This window comes from Branchiostoma lanceolatum, chromosome 6 (assembly GCF_035083965.1).
Source record: "Branchiostoma lanceolatum isolate klBraLanc5 chromosome 6, klBraLanc5.hap2, whole genome shotgun sequence".
NCBI lineage: Eukaryota > Metazoa > Chordata > Leptocardii > Amphioxiformes > Branchiostomatidae > Branchiostoma > Branchiostoma lanceolatum.
Window position 1 is genome coordinate 7,560,400 of NC_089727.1, and position 25,215 is coordinate 7,585,614.

Here is a 25,215-nt window from a genome sequence, read left to right on the forward strand (position 1 = left end):
CCATCCAACAGTGGCCTCTAGGGTTTACTTACAGTGTCGATACGGAAGGTAGTATTAAAGTATAACTCTCGCAGAGATCCAAACCAGCTTGGCATAAGTATAGATAGAATAGAACATGGTGTATTCAGTATCATGATCATCCGAGGTACCAGCCCGACAGCAGAATTTTACTTGAATTTTATTCATGTCATAACCACCCAAAAAATTGGACCAACTGTAATAGCAGGTCCAACATCTGAACTGGGTATTCAAATTTTCTACCTTTAGTACATGCGAAGTGCATTTGAATTTCAGCACACAAACAATGTATTATAGATAATTTTATGTCCCTTACATGTAAATGGCAACAGTCCACCCACAATACCGGTTAGGGTCGGCAGGTTTTTGTTACCGTGCGGGTCGGTCGGGCAACCTGAAACACAATTTTTTTTTCTCAGGCCTAAATGACATAGATTTGTATAGCGCCATCTATTTTTGTGCCATGATGAAACATTGATTGTGATAATCACATACTCAGTATGACCCAATGGCCATATCAGAATGGTGTAATGACATTACCCTCATACACTTCCACCACCGGATATATTGGACTATTTCATAGCTAATCTGTTATCGCTTTAGTAGACACCACTGTCAACGTCCCCAAACCCACCATCTGTATGGATAACTCCAACGCCGCCACTGCCAACTTGTAAATATTTATGACAAAAGTCACGGATGCATTGGCGAAAATAATGAGGTGTCTATGGGTGTGCATAGGAAATCAGCCTGCCCCAAAATCGATATGTACATGTACCTCAACATACCGTAAATTTAGAGATATGTTAAAGGCAATTTTACCAACAATTTGCGGGGTGCTTTTTAAGTCTGTTTGCCAGAAGCGGTACTTTTTGAAAGATAACGATGTTGGAAACAACCTTTTGTGATTGGGAAAGAAGACGGCATAAAGCAAGAACAATGTTGTTTTAATTTGTAAAAGACCATCAGAGCCTCGTGACACTGGAAATAAATGCTGGTATTAATGAAGGCGCCTGCTGCAAAGAAACTGACAGCCAATTCAAAAACAAAACGTCACGCATCACGTCTCAATAGCAACATTACCCATAATGAGAAGCTAAAACCTAGCGACTGTTTCGATGTGCCTCATCCAAAAAAGGACACACTTATCAAACCGTTCTCCAATATAATACAAATTCACGAAAACCGGTTAGGCTCTGCCTGATGTGAAATTATGCTGGCAGCTGAATCTTTAATGAGTTACCTGACGATATTCATCGTGACACATAAATTCTTTATTAATAGCTGTGCGTAATAAAGTTAGCGACTGTTGATGATGGCGATAGTGTAGGTACATTCCCCGATAGGCATGAAGGTTAAGGATATTGGGGTCAGTGGCCTTGACACATGGACACAAACCTTCCAGTTCTATTGCATCAGTTAAGTACAGGGTAACGGCAGGCATAACATTGCTATTATTATGCACGGGACACTGGCAACGTGTGAAAGGCCCCACAAGGTACCGAGGGGCAGGGTTATAATTGGACGTTTTCGTCAGCGTAGGGGCTAACGCACAGCTCGTGATTCCTCCATCATCACTGAGGCACCTGGCCCTTTGACGGGGTGTTTTAGCAACCGACCCTTCCGACCAACCGTGTACTCCCCATTGCTAATTCAAATCTACCAATCACCGGCTCCCTTTTACCCGTAAAAGGGGAATAAGGTGGATGTACATCTGTATGCATGTATGTCTCGGGGAGCCCATTCAGTTTAGCGAGCGGAAAACGTCAGTAGTTTTGTAGCCATTCTTCGGGCGACGGCGGAAATTTCGCCTACCTCCGGAAAGCTGGCAGGGATTGATGAGCACGAGAAGTCCTCGGCGGCAAGGTTCAATTGTGGAATATGTCATTCGGAAGCACGAAGAGGAGGTAGATTCACTCTCCCCTTTTTTTACTTTCTCGATAGGATAACGCATTCTGTCTAAACCCCAAAACCACTCAGGCGGGAAATACCTGGAAACCTTTTCCCCCTGGACATTTTGGTTTGGAAAAGCATCGGTTAGGCACCATTTGGAAAATATTATTTTCAGACGGGCAGGGAAAAGAATTACATAAATATGCTACAATGAGGAAACCTTTTCCCCACGGCGAGTGTGGTTTGAAAAAGCTTCGGTTAGGCACCATCGGGAAACTGTATTTCTTTTAAAAGGGCTGATATAATATTACGTAAATATGCTACAACTGTTAAATACATAATTGACTGTCATAAAAGCTTGCTTTATTTGAAAAGATACTGTAACAGTACAGCCCTGATTGTAAGAAGATATCACAGATTTATCATTATGTTAGCCTTTATTGTTTAGTGAAAGACTTAGAATTCTAAGATTTATGTGAATTTATATTCATACTTTGTAGTTTGTAGTACGGAAGTCGTCACACTTTTTGTTGTGTCAGTAAAGCTTCTCATAAAGATAAAAGTCATGAGTTTACTGAATTTTTTTTCAGACTTTCTGATTTCTGAGCACTTGCTTGTTATAAAGATCTGGAAGGGAGACGTGGGGAAATACATATATTTTCATGAATATTGGAAAATAATTGACTGAAGGGTTTGTTGATTTCTATGGGATCTGAGGCAGGAAATAGCAGCTGTTGCTGTAAAAATGCTGTTACAGTAACATTTGTGTGCTTTGCTGTGGCAGTTAACAGTTCTGTATTCAAACAATACCAGTCAAATGAACTGTTAATTCTAATAAAAATCAATGCTGTACAAAATCCTACATGTACGTCCCCAATATGGGGTCAAGGTGACTCTCATATCATCATAACTTTATCATCCTTGGCAGAAGAGGTCTTGATAAACACATCAAATTGCATGTCGTTAATTAGCCAATAGGGATTCATCGTTATCCTGATTGGCATTTTCCCCTCATGACTTTTGCTATTATCAATGCAAATTTATGCACCCTAATTGATGGGAAGGTTAAATCACAAGGATTTGGTAAGCTTTGTGAATACATCTTATGAATTTTTGATATGGTACACTATATTATATCTGGAGCTTGTCAGAGATTAATGAGGTATGGATGGTGGGTATGTTTTGTTAATTAAAACAAAATCCACCCTCTTGCAATTTCATACTTTGACCATTTTTGTACATAAAATGATATTAAATGGATACAAAAAGACAACCCCCTCAAACAACTCTCTACAAAAATTTTGTTTTGAAACATATGTTATGCAGAATTCTGAGAAAACCTTGTGTGTGATATTTGACTTTGGGTCGATTCAAATTTTAGGCTTGCTTTATATTTGCTTGATAACAGTTTTTAAAAGCAAAAATATTCAGCAAAGGGATTGTCAGCTTGATTCCTAATAATCATATACGGAAGGTTTGACAGTACAGTATATCTTGCAATGTTGGAAAGAAATTGTGTGAAATCATTTAACTTAAAACTGAAGTTGCTGCAAAATCAGAAGCTGGTTTGAGTTACCATAATTATACCAGAACTTGTACTCTTAGTCATAGCACTCAATGAATCAAATACTTCTAGATCTAGCAGAGATGACTTGTTATTGACTGTACATAACATGTAACTTGGGCCAATCCTACAAAGCCTTCAGCTACAGTTACATTGATGTTATCATGTATTCCTAGAAATTCGGTTTCTAATTTGTTTTTTTCTGTATCAATGGTCACTGTATACGTAGAACAATGTTAGTCTTCATGAGAAATTCTGTTTCGCACGTGATGATGAAATTCTGTCCTAAATTGGTGGTCTTTCAAGAGATAAGATTGCAGGTTGTATCTTGTTAGAACAGGTTTCCTCCTATATAATGTATCAGTAACCTACAGGCTCACAGGACTGGTCTCTTGATGGCATCACAGCATTGTCAGGTCATTACGTGGCTCAGGGTCTTGTCAAGATACAGGCTATTCACACCCACCACTCTTCATACAATCATATGTAATCTCCATGCTATAGGAAGAAGGTGATAAGCTTTGGGAATCAATTGTAGTTGTGTTGGGTTTTCTTCAGGGAAAATGCTTTGAGCCTGTTTAATGTTTGATTCCATATCTTGAAGTACACTGTACATCTTTTATTACATTCAAACCTGTACAACGTATTAAGGATCACCTTCCTATATCGTCAACACTATTTGGTGGTCCCTTAGATAATTTTGACACAAGCATCAAGAATCCTTAAAGTTTCTATCGTGACCACCTGTCCACATAGACTAGATTTTATTGGCCCCCTGAGTATTCTTCTTGGGCAGTTTTGACTGTATTCCTCATTACGGTACATGATGTACATGTATGTTGTGTCCACAGATTTTGGTATTGTCACAAAATTTATGATTTGTAATATGGGATGTTTTGAGAATTTCACAAATTTTCTTGTTTGCAAGGTTATGAATTTACTGTTTTTATTCGTGCCTCTGCAACCCCAAACACCATGTTTGATCTGTCTCATATTCTCGCCTAGGATTACACAATACTTTGAAGTGCATGTAATTCTAATGTAGGGCTTTAAACTCAAGTGAACTTGGGTCAGATAGACATGTAGGACTGTCATTAGTTGAAACCGCATCATTTTAAATTCTCCAGGAGGTCCTTCAGTGTATAATCTCAGGTTCTGTTGGAGGGCTTGTAAGAATGTACTAGAGTTCGGGACATAACTGATTCCAGGAGGTATTGATTTCTATTGGATTTCTATGACCTTGTCCCAGGGTGTGTAAAATTGACTTGCGTATGTTTAATTCAGAACAGGTTTTTCTCACAGGAGGCTTGTTACCCAATACAATCAGATAGTTGCAGAATTATGATATCGAAAGAATTGTTATATATCTCATTAGCAGGTGATAGTTGAGATCGTGTTTCAGACAAGACTTACGTTACACTGTATATGTATGTGTGTGTTGGTTGGGTATGTCAACCAGGTAAAAAACCTTACCATGCACACATAGTAACAATTGTGCTGGTCAGTAGAATATTAGAACCAGAAAAATGAAAAAAATCCTTATTTTTGGAAGGATGTAGAATGACTGCTGTGCAGAGACTGTGGAAGATCGGTATTAAACACTGGCAGCCTGCATGTTATTATGACTTATACCATGACACCCCCTGACATTGGCATTCCTCCAATTGTACATATTGACACCAGTAGGGCCACATACCCATTACAGACTGGTTTGATCGATAATCCCTACCTTGCATATCAGGCTTCTAATTTTTGCCACAATATATTCCATTTATCATTTTTGAAATATTTTTGATATATATTATCATATTACATTGTATGTGATAATGTATATTCTGTTTTTTTTTCTTTTTTGTGAATCTGTGAAAGTTGAATTTTCGTGCATTTTACCTCAAAAACCTGCGGACTCCGCTCTGTACATGTATTACCTATCAAGGCAGTTATGCCTGTATTACTGTCAAACATTTCACCATGGACACAGTTAAGAGGTGACAGTTGGGTAAAATTGGATATTGATCCAACTGTTACCCTCCCATTAACTGCTTTTATGCAATAGCCCATATACATATATTTCCTAAGACATCAGACCCAATATGGAAAAATTCACTACATACATGCAGTCATATACAATACCCTTATCTAATCCCCACAAGCATTTAACATATACCTTACAACTGGCTATATGGCATTCCGATCATCTTTTTTTACTGTCTGCTAACTTTCATCAAATGGAAAAATTACAGTACCCTCTTATGGACTTCTTTTGGATCATTTGGCACGGAGAGCTCGTATCAACCTTAAGTCGAGTAGACTACTATCATATGAAGACCTGAATGTGCCATGTACGAATGTCTGACCATCTATCTTTCCAGAGAAGATGCATAAAATATGGAGAAAAGTTAGATTTTTTTTTTTTTTTAAATTTATTAACTCATGAAAACTGAGCCACAGTTATTCTCAAATCTGAAGGCTACTTCTGTAAAAGATGCCACAGATAATTAAGGGGAGCAGGAATCACGACACGCACAAGGAAAGATTCATAGGGAAGCGATGTTTATTTGATGAGGAGAGCCGTTATGTAGGTATGACCTTTACCAGCCCTTGTCTGGCAATACCCTTCACAGTTTGTGCCGCTGCATCACTCTTAAGTGTATGTGTCAGCTTACAATCTTTCTGGGTATGTTTATGGATAAAGAGAATATAGGGATGTGTTCACAAGTCAAAATGGCACATCAAACCATAGGACAAAAGGCTATGCAATATACATGTAATACATGCATTTTCAGCTAGGAAAAGCTTTCAACGAGTTAAAGAGCAGAAGTGTCCCTCGTGAGCATAGTTGTATCATGTCTTTGAATGAGTATCTCAAGCATTGAGGCATTGTGTGGATTCTCTGCTTTTGGCACTCTCAAAGATGTCTTCTTGAGGATTTCAAACTAAGTTAATGGTATCTCTAGACAGCCCCTTGCCTCAGACAGAGACCATCCAATTTCAACCCATCCCTGTACCAACAGACATTTTGCTTTCAGGTTGCCTTCTAGCTATAGGAGATGTAAGTCTTAGAGATCACATCAAAAAGGTTCATGAGCCCTTTATAAGCTCTCGAAGACTGTTGGCTAACGGTAATTGAAAACCCTGAACAGATGGCCAATCGGGAAAAGCATCAAGCCTTCCAATGGGGATGAAATTCATTTGGCGAGATAAGCCACTTTAGGGGAGTCTGCTGATGATGCAGGTTGAAAAGCATATTTTGTATACAGCTTCACGAAGGAAAGTAACTTTGGCATTTGGAGTGGATACTTGGGGAAGAGTCTGTAAAAGCACTTGCTGACTCTTATCTGGAAAGCCAACCATAGGGGATATTGCTGTGTGAAAGGACAAAGAATATAGAATGATCACATGACCTCTAGCAGACCACATACTGTAAAAGGGGAAATGTTCACGACAGTTTTGTGTTCACGGTGAACTCTTCTGCGCGAACTTAAAACGGTGGCAAAAAATTTTGTTCTGTCTTCTGCCGGCCTACCCTCTTCTTTCAACCATAAACTTAAATCACTGCGAACACTCTGAGATTTTATCCTACCACAAAATTCAATCTCTACAAACATTTTACCTTTTACAGTACAACAGCAAATTGGATCCACCATTCAGGACTATTAGTTCTTAATGCTTTAGGGACATTCAGAGGGATGGTTTAAATCTCATCTTTATTCAAAGAGGGATTGATGCCCAAAAATTGACTGCTGGTAGGTCTGATAAACTCTCATGCAGACAGCTGTCATTTCTAGTAGTTGCGACCATCCATCAGCACAATGTCTCTTTCAGTCACACTTCATCCAGGTCTCTTGCTCTTTGTGCTTAATTTTTTTGCCAAACAGACACAGTGTTTAGCAACAGACACACAAGTTTTAAGTTATGTCCATGGTGCTGAAGACCTTTTAGCTGTTACCCAGATCATATTACCCAGATCATATTTTCTTTGAATTTCAAATGTAACGCAAATATGATATCTCAGATTACAAATCATGCATGACATTTGCACCGTATGGGTTTGGTCAGAAGCCACAACCACCGAACAAAGACTTAAACCTTAGGGTTAGCCTAGCAAAAATTCCATAACCATCAGCGAACTAATTTTTCAGGTAACAGATAAGTAAACCCACAGGAAAAAATTATTTTATTTTTTGCAATGAAGTTTTTCTATGCAAAACGTGGGTACTGGAACATTTTGAGTTACAGATGTCTTGTATTGAAATGAATTTTTGACACTGATTATTGAACTTGTCTCCTCGCAGCTTCTTGAGATCCGTGAGGCCCACCAGGCTGCCACCAGAGAACTGGAACAGAAACATGCAGAAGAGATCCGCAACCTAGGGGCACTACAGGCACAGGAGATAGAAGGTATGTATATCACGGGTACTCACCGCCACCCAGCTGTCAGGTGGCAGACTGCCCATTGAGCCCTCAAACAAACGACCACCCCCTCAAAACAACAGTACCCCTTCCCCCACCATGCCAGAGTCCTCAACCTATTGAGGTTGTGCACGTAACCTGAAGAAGAAGATGCATATTACATTCATAACCTAGAGGCACTACAAGCACAGTAGATAGAAAGTAGTGAGTACATAATATGTCATACCTGGACCGTGATAACATTCAATAAGGGTGTTATGGACCGGATGATGTTTTTTGCTTGTCACATTGGCTTCTACTTGTATCACACAGGCTTCCATAAAATAATTTGAATGCACTTCACGCTCACAACCTAGAGACACTGCAAGCACAGGAGAGAGATAATTATACATATCCCATACGTACACTTCCTTGATTATCTGTTAGATAGTGACAATTGCTAGTGTCAGACTCATGCTTGAGTTTGATTATCAAAGCAACTCTAGTTTAAGAATGATTTGCCGCTGATTTATCTGCCAGTGAAAAGGGGCTTCTGAGAAATGAACCCTTCAGCAAATTACGTCCAAATGTAGTCTGGAATATGTGACAGTTGGCACCCACCCACATCCATTGTCACATGCAATCAGGAAGATCCTCTAAGCAGATAAAGTTATAAATGGATAAATGATGGAGTGCAGACACAAATGGAAGACCTAGAGGTCTTTGGTGACTTGCCAGCCTGTGTTAGTCTCCAACCAGACCCAATAGATTGCAAAGACCGTATCCAACTGGAAGAAGGAGCTTATAGTGCAATCTAAGGTCTGGAACAAGTCGGTCTGAACAAAGGCTATTAACATCTAATTGTTACCTAATCAAACTGTGCTTCTGTAAGTGAGTTTATTACTCTCTGTCCGCACGGGCGTGCGGCGCCATGCCGGGCTGACACCTCCAGGCCGCGACTGAGAGGCCGTTCACTTGGGCAGAGCTGTACCGCGAAAATTAAACTTCCCAGGAAAAATAAACTAAATGTTGCCAACAGAAAAGACTTGGTCTCTTTTTCAAAATCAATCTGTTACGAAGATCGCTACCAAAACTGCTTCAATCGTCACAAAATGCGATCAATTTTGACCAGTTACGTCGAAACTGTAAGGGCAATTCCCGCCATGTGGTCACGTGGAATCTTGCAGTTAATCTCTAGTGATAGTGGCTTGAACCCGAAACAGTAAACATTGTCTACGAATGTTTTTGTAAGAACGGTTTTCCATGATGCCACAAACATCGCCGATGGGTGAAAGAAACTGCTATTGTGAGAGCTTTTTACTAGGCTCAACCAAGGCGCGAACCTCCCACTGGGACGTGCGCGGGTGACTGGGCTTGGTCATAAAAAGATTAGTACCCCGGACATTCGTGCGGCTGTTAGCATTACAACGAGGAGGGGCAGCGGCACCTTTATTGAATAGAAATGCTCCGCCCTGTTTGAGTTGTGGCAGACCTTGGTTGGCTATGAGACTTGGGTTGGCTATAAAAACTCCTTCTGCCTGTTGGATACGGTCTTTGCCAACCCGTAGGTCTGCTTGGAGACTAAGCCTGTGTGGTTTAACATGATTATGTCACTGGTGCTGCAGAAATTGGCCAACATTGTATAGAAATTGGTCTTTACATCCCTGACATGATTACATTGTCATCAGTTTCTACACATGTTTCAAGAAGAGATAAGACGCATGTAAACTATAGTTAGAGATTATACATAGCATAGTTTTTCTATTACATGTACTCTCTTGTATCTAACTTAGCCCCAGTGGCGCATGGATATGCAATGAACTCCATTGTCTTTATGGTCAGGGTGGTTTCTAGGAACTGAGGGTGGACATAGAAGCCATAAAAGAACTACAGATAAACAAAGCTAACAATTTTTTTCTCTTTGTCATCTACAGAATTAAAAAGACAGCATCAGGAACAAATAAGTAGCCTGACAACAAACTTTGAGAAGACAAGACTTTCTCTTGAGGTAAGGAAGGACAACTGCTTTTTCTTCCAGGCAAAATTTTGCCACCTCGTCTGTATTTCTTAATCATAGTCAGTAGTATTCTAGTATCCTAGTATATTACTCGGCAAGAGTTCGTATGAGTTGAATTTAGAATCACTGAATTCCTGGCAATTCTCCTTGATACCAATTAAAGAAATGTCTTATAATACCGGTAGTATCTCTTTCTAAAGCACTGTAAAATATGGTTTTGCAAATTGAATGTCTGAAACTTTTGAAGCCAAATAAAAAAAGGTCGCTGTCGCCTCTCGTTTCTAATGGATGTAAGGTTCAGCCTACCTTTATTGTATGAGATATAATTATTCTGTCTGACCATTGCGATTCCCATAGACTAGCTCTTTCAAGTACTGATACAGTAACTGTAAAATCACTTATTTTTGCGGGGACTTGATTTGGCGGTAGGAGGGTAATGGAGGTTTTCCTTGTGTTTTAAGTTCACAGTTGAAACAATTTTGTAGTCTACAGTAATGATACAATAGAAATGCATTTTTGAGGTGTCATGATTTTGCCGTGGAATGGTCACTGCGAAAAGAAAACTACTACTGTAAAAATCCACGATTTGCAGTAGTCCTAGGCCGTTTTCACCATATACCGCACTTTCCCGTTAAAAATCAAAACTGAGTGTATTGTTGCTCTAAATATGTTATAAGTCTAAGTGGTTGTTTTAGCAACAATGTGTCTCTTCCTACAGGACCAAATAGAAACCCTGAACTTCCAGTACCAGCGGCAGAAGGACAAGGCGCAGATGTTCGAGGAGGCGCTGAACAAGGACACGGACATGCGCGTCCAGGCCGCCATCACGCCGTACAAACACCTGCCCGCCGAGGTGGACAGTCTGAAGGCCGTGCTGGACATCAAGAGTCAGGAGGTCCACGACCTCAGGAAACGCAACATGGAGCTGGATAAACAGGTGGGTAGAAAACTATGGAAGCTTGCGATGAACCGGACAAAGTGGAGAGATTTGAAGAAAGACTGAACATATTTTGTCAATATCAATCAGAAGGAAAACATCTCATAAAAGAATACCGTCCTGTAAAACACTGCATGCAAATTGAACCCGTGCTTTTACTTGACGTAGATACTGCCTATTTGCAAACAATCATTATCTGTTACAATACATGTAATTGATTGAAGCTGTGCTATTGTAAAGCTGCCTGTGCATGCCAGTCATATTGTGCTGTCAGTCTCCCAGGAAAATTACTTCCACTCAGCACCTTGAAGATGATCCTTGTGTTACGAATTGACTGGTCCCAGTAATAATAAGATTTTATTAGAGACAGTGACAATGCTTGTTGTTATTTGCCACAGGTATCTGAAATCCCAGACTTGAAGGACAAGATTAAGATGTTGGAGAGGAAGACTGAAGACGTGGAGGCAATGTTATCCATCAAATCTGAGTTCCACAGGTATGGGAGAATCTCTCACAACAATTAGAATTTAGCAAAAGAAACACACTGTTATTGTAAAGCAAGCAGCATACTTTGGTTTTAATGTCAAGTGTAGTGTCTTAATGTCGCAAGAGAACTGGTTTATTTGATCACACACTGAAAAGGCTAAATTGCTGGTACTGTAGTGGACCAGCCCCCTGCTGTAGTGATTGCAAAAAAGTGATGTGGCCCAACAACAGAGATGGCCGCTGCCCTATTCATCACCTGGTGCAGGAAAGACTTAACCTTTAACTTTATTTCTTGCTTTCTCAACTGTGTAGGCAAATGTCTACTGAGCATGCCCAGCTGAGACAGCAGTACGAGCGGCAGGAATACGCCAGCAAGCGCCTCTCCATGGAGAACGAGGAACTGCAGTGGAAGCTACGCAACAGCGGCAGCAGCTCGCCCATAGACGCCGCCTCCCCCATCATCATGGGCTCTCCCGCCCGCGTCCCGCGCACCGCCATCACGCCGACCCTCGAGAGGAGGCGCTCCCCCACGGAGAAACGCAAGTCGCTGTCCAGGTCGCAGTCTACGTCTTCGGACACCGGGATTTTCTACACCATCTCTGATGAGAAGCCTTCATCGTAGTCAGGCCAGATGTTGTGACAATTGTGCCTGTCACAATTTTCTTATCCCTTACAATACATGTACCAACATCACAAACAGTTAACAGTGTCATTATGAACTCCGTTGATGTGTAGAAATATTCCTCCTAATCCGGCCAGATTTCGAGACACTTGAATCATAACCCTATCAATTCCAATATGTCAAACACTTTCAATATGTGTGTGCTACATGCCATTTTATGGTGTAGATATGAAAAAGTGTAAATCATATTAAATTTTGCCAGGTTTGAAGATGCTTCCAACCATAGCCCCATCCACACCAATGTCGTAATCAGCTAAAAAAAGGTCTATGCCATTCTGCCGCTTAGGTATGAAGAAGCGTAGATCCAATTCTAGCCGGCTTTGAAGACATTTCAACTTTAAACCCATCCATACCAAACAGCTAAGATTGTGTTTTTATGCTGTTATAATTATACAGTGTAGGTATGGTAGGGTCAGCATCTGTGGTGAAAGATGTAAAACATTTGTAGAACACTAAAAATGATGTGAAACAGAGATACACACATTATCAACAATGCTATCATGCTTGGGAAGGAAATGTATAGATTTGGGTTTAAAAAATCATTTTACAAATACTAGTAGTTGCAGACTGTTTGAAGAACAAGTTTGTTCAATATCAGTATTTTAGACTTAAACTGGAGGCACTGTCAATTTGTCAGCAACCTACTGTCATCACTGACATGACTGAAGCAATATGCAGAGAAAAACACCGAACATGTGTCCTCACTGTTAAGTAGAGACCATTTCCTTCATATTGAAGACGAGATGTAATTGTAGATGAAGATGTGGTGCTTGTATGCTGAAGCGCTAGCTTTTGTTATCTTTCAGTGGCCCTTGTGTTCTGTCGCCTGGAATCCAAACCTATCATAGCTCCCGAGTCTCCTCTCCGCTCTTGGGAGCTATAATAGGTTTGGAGACTCGTGAGCTATAATGGGTTTTGATTCCAGGCTATGTGTTCTGAGCATGCATTGAACAAAGCCATTGACACAGCAAGTGACAGTATTGGTAGAAAATATGTATATGAAGCATCATTTTGTTCAATTTGTAGCATATTTTGTTCAACCATGACTGCAACACATGGCAAAACTGCAGTATTTATGTTGTTACAGTAAATGATAAAAATAGTTGCTGTTGCTGTGACAAATTTTCACAAAGTTTGTTGCAGTTATAACTTTCAGCTATATGCAAAGGTGCTTTCATTAGGACTAGTATAAAAGGTCTTGTTTGGTACTTAGTTATGTTTCATTTGTAAGTCTAAGAAACAAAAACTGTCACAATCATTCCATGTACAATTGTATTTTGATATAAAGAATGGACTGTTAATTTGATTTATGAAACATAACGTCACTACATACTTTACCTTCCTGTGACATTGATAATTTCTTGGTTATTTTTTTTCGGATAAAAGTTCAAAAGTGTGTTTCTGCATTAGATTTACCGGTCCAAATTATGTGACTTACTAAGTGAGCCTTGGCATTTGTATATTGCTTGTTTCATGTGAAAGTTTTCATTTGCCATTTCACATTCTGACATCGTTGTGTATAAAGAACCAAAAAAGCATGTGGATTATATATAAGAATACTCTTAAGCAAACAGATTTTCATTCAGGTATCTTTTGCATTTTGAGCTTGTGTACATAGCTGAATATGTGAAAAGTAAGATTTCATATGTTTTGTTCCAACTGGCTTCTACAGTCAAAACTGCACAAGAAGACCACTCTTAAAGGACCGAGAAAATATGGTCTTTGTGGACAGGTGGTCACCATAGACAGGATTCTTAATGTTTGTGTCAATGGGAAAATCTAAGGTACGACCAAAAACTTGCTCACATTGGCCAGACAGTCCTTACGTAGAGGTGGTCACTTGTACAGTTTTGACGGTACCTAAGTTTGTCTCAGTGTTTGAAAGTGTTACTTTAGTAATGCTAGCTCTAGTTTTGAGACAATTTCAGTGTTAAACTGTATGTGGACAAATCATGTAGCTTGAACTCAAGGGAATGAAATGCCTAAAGCTGTATGATATTGCTGCCTTGTGACTTTTGAGATATTGGCATTTTGTAGACGTTGTCTTTGTAGTATGACCCAATGTAGTACATAACATGCATACCCTAGTCGTTGGAAATCACAGCAAACTTTAGCCCACTGTACTTAATTTCTCCCCAGCACAGCTATACAATTTTATTTATCACTAGAATTTAATGACATGTATGTCATAGGTACCATTGAACAGCTAGTTTAGGCCATGTTGAATTTTTCTTTTCTTCAGTGTTTACCACACATAAATGTGTAAATATCCCAAATGAGCTATTTTTCCATAAATGTGTGCAGTTCAGTCAATCAATGATATATTCTATTTATAAGAAGAAAAAAAACCTGTAAATTATGTCCTTCCGACCACTACTTAAAGGTGTACATTTCCTGCCAGTTTGTGGGTTAAAGTAGTGTGGAGGAAGACTTAGTGTGTTTTGAGGAACATTTATGTGTTCCTATGTTATATACCTCAGCTCTAGTGCACTTTACAGTGGAGTAGGAAAAGTCCTTGCAAGTCTGTTCAATGTTGTTGTTGCGATGTTTCCCATATCACCAATAAAGTTGTTTTTTTATTACAAAAAGCTTGATTCATACATGAATAATTCATCAGGCTGGTGCATGACTGAATAACAAAATTCTTCATTCACAACCAAAGAGTAACATAGCATACCTCATAGCTCCACCAAATAATCATGAAATTCTTATTACAGTATTATCACACAATATATAAAATCCTCATCAAATATGGAAATAAGGTCCACATCTATATTTACATCTATTGATAATCTTCTCCATCCAACTTACATTTTATCCCAAGTATGAAACTTCTATCCTAGGGCTATTATAGCTCATAAATTATGCAAATTAGGTTAATGTGGATAATCAACCTCTTAGTACTTCTCTTTTTCTACGCTGCTTACATATGTCACAACCAGTCACGTGTTTGAAAGGCCTATTATCGAATGCTGCAGAATAAACTCAGTAATTAAGCATGTACTGATCTGCATAGTCACTTTATCATACCTAAGCTACTTACGTGCCAAAAATCATCAAAATCCATCAACCGCTACTTGACTTATCCTCTCCCAAGGTTTCTGACAAACTAAAAGGCAAACGGCAGTTCCATCAACGTTAAAAGACGTTTGTTTCCATGGCGACTTTGGTCTCTGTTAGTGTTTTTTTTTAAAAAAAACTCAGCTCTGATAAGGACCTCTTTTGCATTAGTTGATCACTTTCTCTACCCAAATAACCCAAGTTGTTCAAGGTATTATCGAACCAAAAAAGGCTATTGTACCATTTCCTCATAAATTATGTAAATTAGACCCTCATATGCATAATTTGTGTTTAATTATGTCCACGTTTACTTAACTTCCAAATGTTCCAAGAATGACATCCCCATCATTAACAATGATGGAATTAGTATAATTGAAAAGTCATGACAATATCATGCCCAGAATATGTCTATGGTACCACAGAAAGCTGCTAGGAGGCCCATAAGCTAACTTAGTTTTACCAATACCTGCCCAAATACTAAATATCTAAATATCATAATCGATATCCATCCACAGCTTCTCGAGTATATAGTAATGCTGTCCACGTACAAAAGTACAAACGGCACCGAAAACACAACCTTCTTGGTAAAGGTAACAACGAGCCAGATAACTCTGACACCTTGCGACTTTATCATTGACTGCACCTGGTGATGGGGTAGAAGATCGTCACATGTGCACAGCATGTCTGACCGACCGGCCAATCTCCACTCCCCCTTAAACGGACAGAAAATTCTACGATCTTCCATCCTTATATCTACATGGAGATTTACAGGGATTTATCTTTCACTTTGAAGCAGCTGATGTTGAGGTAGTCACAGCTTTCCCGTAGGACCAAAGTGCTGTACACCACGAGGTCCAGGCCCACCAACATCTGCGTAAAACGTTGGAGAAAACATGAGATTAGTAGAGAACAAGCTCGATTCTCTCTTGAACATCGATATCACAATCCTCTAATCTACATTGTTGCCAAATGGCTATTTGAATACATCTTGTGATAATTGGTAGCGCTACGTCACACGGTTCTCTACTCTACATATTCGCTGTTGTTCACACTTACCGTCTTACCGATTTGTCATCATACGAAGGTGTTAGCCCCTATTGGTGTTTGCGCTCACGTGACTATGACGTTATTATTGTCCGCCATGTTGAACGGTTAAACCTGTAAGTTGGAGTCAATTTTGTATTCGCAATTGCAGTCCAAGGCGTACTTGATATGATTTCATACTGGTGCGATACGTAGACAGAAATCATACGTTCTTCAATTGAATTGGGCTTGCATTTGTAGGAAACGTAAACGTACCAGAGCCAGACACAAAACAAAGTACTCGCTGACGTAATCACCAAGAAACGAGGACAGAAGCAGCATGGCAGGACCGAGCATGGAGGTGTCGATGAGAGGCATTTTCGACTTTGTTGCGTCTGCTACCTGTGTTTATAAAAAAAACGCAAATAGGACGCATGGAAAACAGGGTTATAAGAAAATGATGAATAACTAAACCTCTGTATTGGTTCTGTCTAAATCTATCCTGTGCAGCTAGTTTACCGATGAAATATCTCCACCTCGTGTACACCATAAGCAAAGCCATTAAAGCTATACTCTAACAGTCAAAACATTGAGAGCCTAAGCGATGACTATATATTTATTTCACACTAATCTGTCAAAAATAATGATAAAAATGAGCAAGAATAAAACTTCCGTCACCCCGGAGACAGCAAAACTTATTAAAAGAAATTATGTATTCCACAAACAAATCTACTGGAAAAGCTATGTTTAGAAGAAAGAATAACATGACTATACCCTCAGCACAATGGAAACCTTCGCGAATGCCAGTCCAAACATGAGATAGTACAAGGTAGGGTAGGTCTGGTGGGCAGACGCTCCCTTGGTGGCGAGGGCGAGCATCACGTGTATCAGGAGAGGGCAAGCCGTATGCAGAGGACTGGAGCCCTGTGGAGAGTCAAGCACTTTTAGAACGACCTTTGACATTTTGCTTACGTCATGCTTGGGTAATGTCACGCGATTTAATCAGGTCAGTCTTCCTAAAGAAGACCAACATTCAGTGAGCCATCTCTTAGTCATGTTTTTGTTGGAAGAGGATGCAAGCATTTCTTCAGAAGAGTTTTACATTGTTATGGCTGCTAACAAAAGGCGAAACCTGCTCAGACAAAAGTACCTCAAACTTCTGCCGGTACATTGAGTCGCCTTCTCTTTGATAAGGTAGTAATCTAAAGATCTGCCTAGGTGGCATTTGTTAACTATGATGTTTACAGCTTTAATGCCTTTCTTTAGATTTCCATAGCCTCCGTTGCAGACTCCTTCCGGCTGTTTTCTTTTACAACTTACAGTTTTACTATTACATTTTTTTCTTGTTCAAGGCAAGGAACAAGAAAAAATGTAATAGTAAAACTGTAATTTGAAAAAGAAAACAGCCGGAAGGAGTCTGCAACCGAGGCTAAGATGTTCATAACGAAAAAAAAGAAAGAAAAGATTACATACACGAAGCCCAACATTGCTGCCCGTGTCTTGCCTGAGGATGAATACGATCGGTTCAAAGAGGGCAATGACGTAGGTTAGCAGAGATAGGGCTACAATGATGACCCTAGCCTCCAGTCCAGTGTGGAAGACCTGAAACATAATGTATCGATGATCACTATCACTGAGTTGTCTATCAGTGTCTCACTCACTCACTCACTCACTCACTCACCCACTAACTCACTCACTCACCCAGTCACTCACTCAGTCGCCTAACTACTCACTCACTCACTCACTCACTCACTCACTCACTCACTCACTCACTCACTCATTCACTCACTCACTCTCACTCACTCATTCATTCATTTCATGCATCCTTTAACTCACTCACTCATTCATTCATTCATTCACTGACCCACTCACTGACTGACTGACTCACTCATTGACTCATTCGCTCACTCACTCATTCAACAAACAAACAAGCAGCACATAATTACAGATCTAGACAATTACAAGCGTACAATCATAAGAAGTGCAAAATGACAAATACAAAATGTAATTGCAAAAAGACATGCGATTGTCCCGTTAATTTCGACAATTGGATTAGAAGCTAACATCTTCTTCTTCGACATCTAGAAGATGACACCTGTGTTGACCATGCGGCGGGCCCAAAGATCGCAGAGACCGCGTGTGTCGTCATCATGATTGCCAGATATTCATTACTCTCGAACCTTGAAAAACAAAAATAAAGGTTTACTACTACAAAAGATCATACCAACAGATTTATCAAATGAAGGTCTATATTGAAAGTTACATCAAGCGGAGCGTTCAATTTACAAATCGGGCATATTTTCAATTGTAGCATTTTATAGTAGTACCTATATACTAAGAGCAATAGCCTTATGGGTAACACAAACATATGCATGTAAACATCCTCCTTCTTTTGCACGAACGTAAATTTTTATGATGAAGGTACTTGAAGTTTTGCACAAACGTAAAGTTTTATGATAAAGGTACTTGCAGTTTTGCACAAAATGTAAAGTTTTATGATAAAGGTACTTGCAGTTTTGCACAAATGTAAAGTTTTATGATAAAGGTACTTGCAGTTTTGCACAAAATGTAAAGTTTTATGATAAAGGTACTTACAATTCATATTGCAGCACATCAAGGAAACCGTATTTCCAGTAGTAGACGAAATTCAAAACGAAGCAGGTTAGATGAAAGTAAAACATCCACTCCGGAGAGGTCCCAAGTTGCATCGCAACGGAAACAGACGTTACGCCAATCCCTGTAAGAAAGAAAGAAGTCGTACTGTAGTAGTCTAATTACCATTATATGCTACTGAAAGAGAAAAGAACATCAATTGATATCAATTATGCAAATGTAGACCTGATTTGGATAATCAATGAGAAAATACTAAAACGCTAGTCAACCTTTATTCGTTATGCACCAATATTCATTGTTTCTAATGACGGGGTAGGAATATATTATGCTAAATACAAGATCAGTGATACCGCTATAATTGCAAACTTAAGAGATTATCAGAGCACTGTTTAAAAGCTTTCGATAACAATGCATTTGAAGACGGTCAAACGGTCACAAACTTTCTGTCCCTCATTTGACCGAATCATTGGGAAATTTTCCTAACGGTTATACACAGATCTTTTCCAAATTTCATGTTTTTAGGTCAGGATTATTTGCCTAACTAACATTAAAAAGCACAAACCAACAGTGATGATGTCGCAGGCACTGTCCACGATAGCTCCGACGGGGGACCCACTGCCGGTACGCCTGGCCTGAATACCGTCCAGTCCGTCTAGGGTCTGGATTGTAAATAACCCAGTGACGCAGTTGATATAAAACCACCATGGAACCTGCAAAAAGAAATAACATAAGGTTCAGGTAAAGAAAGAAGTATTGTTTCTTTTTGTCTTTTAGGACATGGACAATTCTTTAAAACTTGTCATAAAGTATACCTAAGCTTTGAGTTTGAAGACTGTTAGATGTATCTATGGGCCACCGTAGTTTCTTCGCCATTGTTATTCACTGAAAAAACAAGATTGTTCACTTCCCACAGAAACCGGTAGGGTTCGTAGCTCACCTCTTCTGTCGCTGTTGGGCAGTAGAGAAACAGCGGGACTGTTGTGATGACAAGTGCGGCCAATCCGAGGAAACTGATGACATTCGGCGCTACCCACATGGGGATCTGCTTGACAAGATAGCCCCAAAAGTCCTTAAGATAATAATGAATCGTAGGTAAGTCCAGTGATTTCAAAGAAAAAAGAAAAGAAAAACATTTCCATGTACATTGTATCCTATATGTCAGTATCGCTAATTGGTAACAGAAATAAAGTTTTGTAACACATTAATAGATTAGCAAAATCATAAGTTTGGTGATAACAGCAAAAAGACTGAAAATAAAAATATTGCCATGGCATCCCCATTTCACAATTCACAGTTGCCAAAATTTCGAAATTACCCCTGGTCGACAACCCACGGTCACTGGATACATCTGCCCTGAGGCGTTACCAAAAAATGTCTCTGCCCTGATGCGTCGTTAAGAACGTTTCTGGCACCGAGGCGACGCCAAAACATGAAATGGAAAACAATTAATTTGAAAAGGAAGAACAGACCTTCAGGACATTATTGAGGATTGACGCGCCTTCAGCCTTGAACTTGTACTCCTTCAGTCTCTTCAGTTGTGCCTCGTCCAACACTGGCTTCATGTTGGTCGGTTCGATCTAGAAAAGGAGGGTGACCATTTGCCATAACCACTGGTCATTTATTGTTCTACTTACATGCCCAAAACAATAATAATCCATCAGCCCCTGCTTGGGTTACCCTTTTCCAAATTTTCCAACAAAAAAGCCCACTGCAGTTTTTTTTTAACGAAAAGTACACCACTTACTATTTGCCTAGAGCTATTTACCACTCAAAAATCACGACTAAGGTATGTCCATAGCAAGAGATATCAAAACCAGAAGTACTGCTGCAGTACCGTAGACAGCCGCTTGGAAGCCCATAATCGAACTTGACCTTCGTTTTCCCGATACCTACCTACCTACCTACCAAATATCACGAAGATTCTAGCCTGCTTTGCAGGCTTTCTGGTCGGTGCCGGCGTTTATTTTCGGGGGAGGGGGGTACTAATTGCCGGCCACAGAATTATGATTTCTCCAGCAAATCAAAAGAACCTGGCCCCGATATGTTAAAAACGCGAATGAGCGCTCCCCCAGAAAATAAACGCCGGCGCCGACCAGAAAGCCTGCAAAGGAGGCTACGAAGATCCACCCCTCAGATTTTCACGTAATGGTGTCTTCAAACATACTTACAAACAAACAAACAAAGAAACACACCCACCCAGTCGGTCACAAACAGCACCGAAAAAACATAAACCTTCTTGGCGAAGGTAACAAACCGCACAGCTGTGACCGGTGACTGAGTTTTTGGTCAGGCCGATTACTCCGTGCGTCCAGAGCTCTTTTTCTCGGGACTGAAGACGATGGAATGTAGGAATGGTGGTGGAGAGGGGCAGAAGTACCTGTTTATGACCTGCAAGACGTGTGTATTTAAATATAGTTGACGGAATCTGATCTGAAGTAGTTGTCTGCTCATGTTGAACACAGCAGTCGTTGTATTGTAGTCGCCCCGGGCGCGTCATGCCTAGTTAGGCTTAAGAAAAAATGCTGTGTTTCCGATTAGGCCATGTTGATTTGATTATATGAATGACATCTGCGCGCACATCAATTTTCGTCCAAAAAAAAAGATGTTGTTGCCATACTGTAAATCTTACAAAGCAGCTGCAAAATGAACAAATATATGCAGTAAATGGCAAAAAAAGATATACATGTTTCAGAAAATGGATACTAATGTCTTAAAACGCCAGAGTCAATTCCACAAAATTCTCATTTTTCATCTTTTTCAATTTCTAGGTTTCGAGGGAAGAAATCTAGCAAATGCATTTTAACAATGTAAAACTGAAATGTTTTAGGACACTTGTGTTTTCTTTCCAGCACCATTTTGTAATTATACAAAGTTGTACGAGCAAAGATGTATTCAGTAAACTGAGCAAAAGAGTACACATCCTTAAATCAACTGTTTAAAACCGTAATCTTTTACAGAGACTCAGTGTTAAATGAAGGAACTCTGTTCTGAATCTTAGCATACCGTATCGAAAATTTTATATCCTTTGCCAGTGGGCGACCCAAAAAAAGGCTAGGGTCGTCAGGTTTTGTAACCGGAAACACAAAATTTATTCAGGGCATTATCGGCCGATATTAATCATTGTCCTGACAGTTCTTTAAGGGCTCAGTAACTGTGCATGTCGATGTCTTTTATCAACGGAGATGCGATCAGCTATGACGTATGACTTCAAACGGGTCTAAAGATGCGGTCTGTTAGAAAATAACACTCCTCTGGTCTTAAGCAGAACACAGTTTTCCGCCTTCAGTGATTTTCTATAGTTGGGGACAACACTGAACTGACGGACATAGACGCGGTTGAAATTATAGTAGGATGCACTAGATTACCACGACAAACGGATATGTGTACGTTTAGGGTACAATCTACCAGGAAACTGAAAACATAAACGAGATTGTGCTTTGCTAACTTTTGGCATTTTGCCGACCATTTTTAAATGGGCTCATGCGAGATAATGCGGAACTGCAGCTGACTCACCCCGGTAGGCAGCTGTAAAGGTCACGCGCAATTCATACGAATTTTACGGAATTCATACGAGTTTTACGGAATGCATACGATCCATTACGAGAAACATACGAATTTCACGGAATACATACGATCCATTACGCAGAAACATACTAGTTTTACGGAATACATACGATCCATTACGCGGAATACATACGATACTTACTAATTTAAGATGGCGGACTCGGGATAACCAGTTCTTCGTACGATATCTTCGCTTTTAAGAGCTTAATAATGGCGTATCCCATCCGGCTAAACTTTAAAAATCTCAAGCTGCACTAGATTAAGACTGATATAGGCTTAGACCAACTAGGAGGACCAGACAAAGCTAGATTGGGTGCTAGCGCGATGGCCAACAAATTAGTAAGGATCGTATGTATTCCGCGTAATGGGTCGTATGTATTCCGTAAAACTCGTATGTTTCTGCGTAATGGATCGTATGTATTCCGTAAAACTCGTATGAATTCCGTAGAATTCGTATGAATTCTTTGGCACCCCTGACTGAGTAAACTTCCAGGCCTCATTCGCACGATCTAGAAGCCGACTTATTGTACTAACGTTACCATACAGTAAAGTTCGTGCCTCGCTGGCTTTCACGTTTAAGCGTTCACATACGGTTCATATGATGATGATGATTTAATTCGGTAAGGAACTTATATGCATGATTTAAGGGCGCACTGTTTTTTTTACCGCTACGTCACATACTTCGGGGTTCGCCGATTGCGATAAATACTATGTACTACAACCATAATAGACTTCTTTCCAAATATCATTAGGATCACGGCCTTTCTAAAAACCGCTTTGTGGTGTAACTGAATCTCCCCTCTGTATCCTACGATGACGTCACCGCTAGTACGTCACTGCTTGTAACCGGAACTCACGTCGAAGCGACCTCGCACATCCCCCTAAAAACCCGTCTCTGTGTAGATTGTTTGTTCTAAAATCTCAGAGCGCATGGTCAGTCCCAGGCCCTGGTCAGTCGAGATCCCGAGGGCTGAGGTTGAACACTGGTCCAGAGCTGGGCGCGTCTCAAGTAAGTGGCGGATGAGTGAATTTTCATTAGTTTATAAGTCCTGAGTAGTAAATTCTCTGGAAAGTTACCGCCCAGGTCAGTTGTCGGATCCGTGCAGATTACTTTCCCGCGTAAGTTGCGTGGTTCTAACGGTTGAATTTTTTTGGCCCGTACAGTTTATGTAAGAGTGCGTAAATTCTCTGGAAAGTTACCGCCCAGGTCACTTTTCCGTGCAGATTACTTTCCCGTGTAAGTTGCGTGGTTCTAGCGGTTGCATTTTGATTTTTTTTACCGGCGGAACATTTACGAATGATGTTGTTTTTCGTCGCAGATTCCATCCTCTTATGATCCCTTATGACATGTGTTTTTCTTGTTAGTCTGGAAGCCAGACCCCCAATCTCTGAAATATCTATCGTGTGAATATTCTTGAGATTGGGAGGGCGATCTGGTATCCAGGCTATTTTCCATCATTTGTCAGGTTTGAATTTTCTCCCGTACAGTTTATGTAAACTTTTGTTTTTCGTCCCCACTGTGTACCGACACTGATTCTGCGCCGTGTGTTTAGTTTTATCGGGGCTATAAAAAAACATCCCGTTGATACATGTGCACAAGGAGGTTGGCGTACAGTCGTTCAAAGCCCGGGTCGTGGGGAATTGAATATCGGTTGCAAGAAATTGTATTTCTGTCTCGTTGCGTTTTCTCGTGGTTCATTTTAGCCGTGGACAGTTGGAATATATACTGTAAATGCATTTAAGTGCGCGCGCGTGGTTTTTATTTCGCGGTTGGGAGGAAATGGATTGTTCACCGTGGTTTTATGTATGTGTTTGAAACAATAGTAGCGCTACAGTCATAGGTGGGCAAACGTTTCGCGGTGGTTTTAAGTTCGCGCTGAAAGTTCACCGCGAATACCGCGAACATAAAACCACCACGAACATTTCTGCATTTACAGTATATCCAATATGTAGACTGACCGGTGTCTGTGGCGGCACTATAAGCGCGATTAAAAACAGACTAGAGGAAGAAAAACAAACCGCGATTTAGGGTGTCGAGAACAGAAAATGAAGTACAGATGGCACCGGTCACCCAACGGCAAAAGTCGTTGAAAAGCGATGAAAAGATGGATATAATCACTCCGCGGATCGCTGGAAAGTGGAATAATAAAAGTACAAAACCGGCCAAATAGAGTGAATGGTATGCTAAGGGAGTCGGCTACATTCAAGTTCAACGCAGCCTAAGCGGATAGAAAAGGAAAGACAGAGATTGAGAGAAGTTATGTTTTGTACGATTGCGTTTTTCGTTGCACGTTCCGTCCCCAAGTGCGATGGGGTTTATGTAAAAACCGGGCAACATTCGCGGAAGATGTCGTTTTTCGATGCACATTCCCCTGTGAGTCCTCTTGTGATACAGTATGTGTTTTTCTAGTTAGCCTGGAAGCCAGACCACTAATCTCTCAAATATCTTGGATATTCTAGAAATTGGGAGTCTGGCATCCAGGCTTTTTTCTAGCGGTTGTCAGGTTTGAATTTTCTCCCGTACAGTTTATGTAAACTTTGGTTTTTCGTCCCCACTGTGTACCGACAGTGATTCTGCGCCGTGTGTTTAGTTTTACGTTGATCCGTGTAGAGCCGCTCAAATCCCGGGTCGTGGAGAATTGGATATCGGTCGCGAAAACCGCCACTCTGGTCCTGACTACCCGTGTCTCCAGCCCCAGTTCTGTGCCCCCCCCCCCCCACTTCTCTGTCTTTCCTTTTCTGTCCGCTTTCAGCCCTCTCTCCGTAGCCGTCTCCCTTAGCATACTATTCACTCTATTTGGCCAATTTCTACTATTTGTCCAGCGATCCGCGGAGCCTGGTAGAGGCTACCGCTTCCGTCATCTCTTGATATCCATCTCTTCATCACCTTTCAATCAACGACTTTTGCTGTTGAGTGGTGCCATCTGTACTTCATTTTTTATCCCGGACACCCTATAGCCTGGTAT

General features: G+C 40.3%; 2 protein-coding genes across 12 annotated transcripts in view; one reads left to right on the forward strand and one right to left on the reverse strand.

The window, feature by feature from the left end:
- Window positions 1-14,577, forward strand: part of LOC136436368 (platelet binding protein GspB-like) — an 81,229-nt gene extending 66,652 nt beyond the window's left edge. For all 7 annotated transcript variants that reach the window (XM_066430285.1, XM_066430290.1, XM_066430284.1 and 4 more), the window contains 5 exons: window positions 7,771-7,876; window positions 9,802-9,875; window positions 10,603-10,821; window positions 11,220-11,317; window positions 11,620-14,577. In XM_066430285.1, coding sequence (XP_066286382.1) covers window positions 7,771-7,876; window positions 9,802-9,875; window positions 10,603-10,821; window positions 11,220-11,317; window positions 11,620-11,929 — 807 coding nt within the window. In that variant the 3' untranslated portion in view covers window positions 11,930-14,577. The remainder of the gene's footprint in view (window positions 1-7,770; window positions 7,877-9,801; window positions 9,876-10,602; window positions 10,822-11,219; window positions 11,318-11,619) is intronic.
- LOC136436370 (choline/ethanolaminephosphotransferase 1-like) lies at window positions 14,516-21,220 on the reverse strand. 5 transcript variants are annotated; one of them, XM_066430294.1, is made up of 10 exons: window positions 20,940-21,220; window positions 20,155-20,262; window positions 19,623-19,754; window positions 19,248-19,395; window positions 18,668-18,809; window positions 18,168-18,252; window positions 17,546-17,674; window positions 16,847-16,996; window positions 16,390-16,474; window positions 14,516-15,919 (listed from the first exon to the last, which is right to left on the reverse strand). In XM_066430294.1, the coding sequence occupies exons 1-10, from the start codon at window positions 21,180-21,182 to the stop codon at window positions 15,861-15,863; spliced, it is 1,281 nt and encodes a 426-aa protein (XP_066286391.1). In that variant the 5' UTR covers window positions 21,183-21,220; the 3' UTR covers window positions 14,516-15,860. The 5 variants fall into 5 exon arrangements, with proteins under 5 accessions (XP_066286391.1, XP_066286390.1, XP_066286394.1 ...); XM_066430293.1 differs by having other exon boundaries at window positions 16,349-16,474; window positions 20,940-21,212; XM_066430297.1 differs by having other exon boundaries at window positions 16,349-16,474; window positions 20,954-21,068.
- Window positions 21,221-25,215: the final 3,995 nt, after the last annotated feature.

Excerpts from the sequence above, each read along its gene's own strand:
- LOC136436370 (XM_066430293.1), bottom strand. The coding sequence starts at position 21,182 with ATGACGCGCCCGGGGCGACTACAATACAACGACTGCTGTGTTCAACAT. Across the intron at positions 18,810-19,247 it reads CTGCGACATCATCACTGTTG|GGATTGGCGTAACGTCTGTT; the intron begins GTTTGTGCTTTT and ends TCTTTCTTACAG. Across the intron at positions 18,253-18,667 it reads GATGTGCTGCAATATGAATT|GTTCGAGAGTAATGAATATC; the intron begins GTAAGTACCTTT and ends TTGTTTTTCAAG.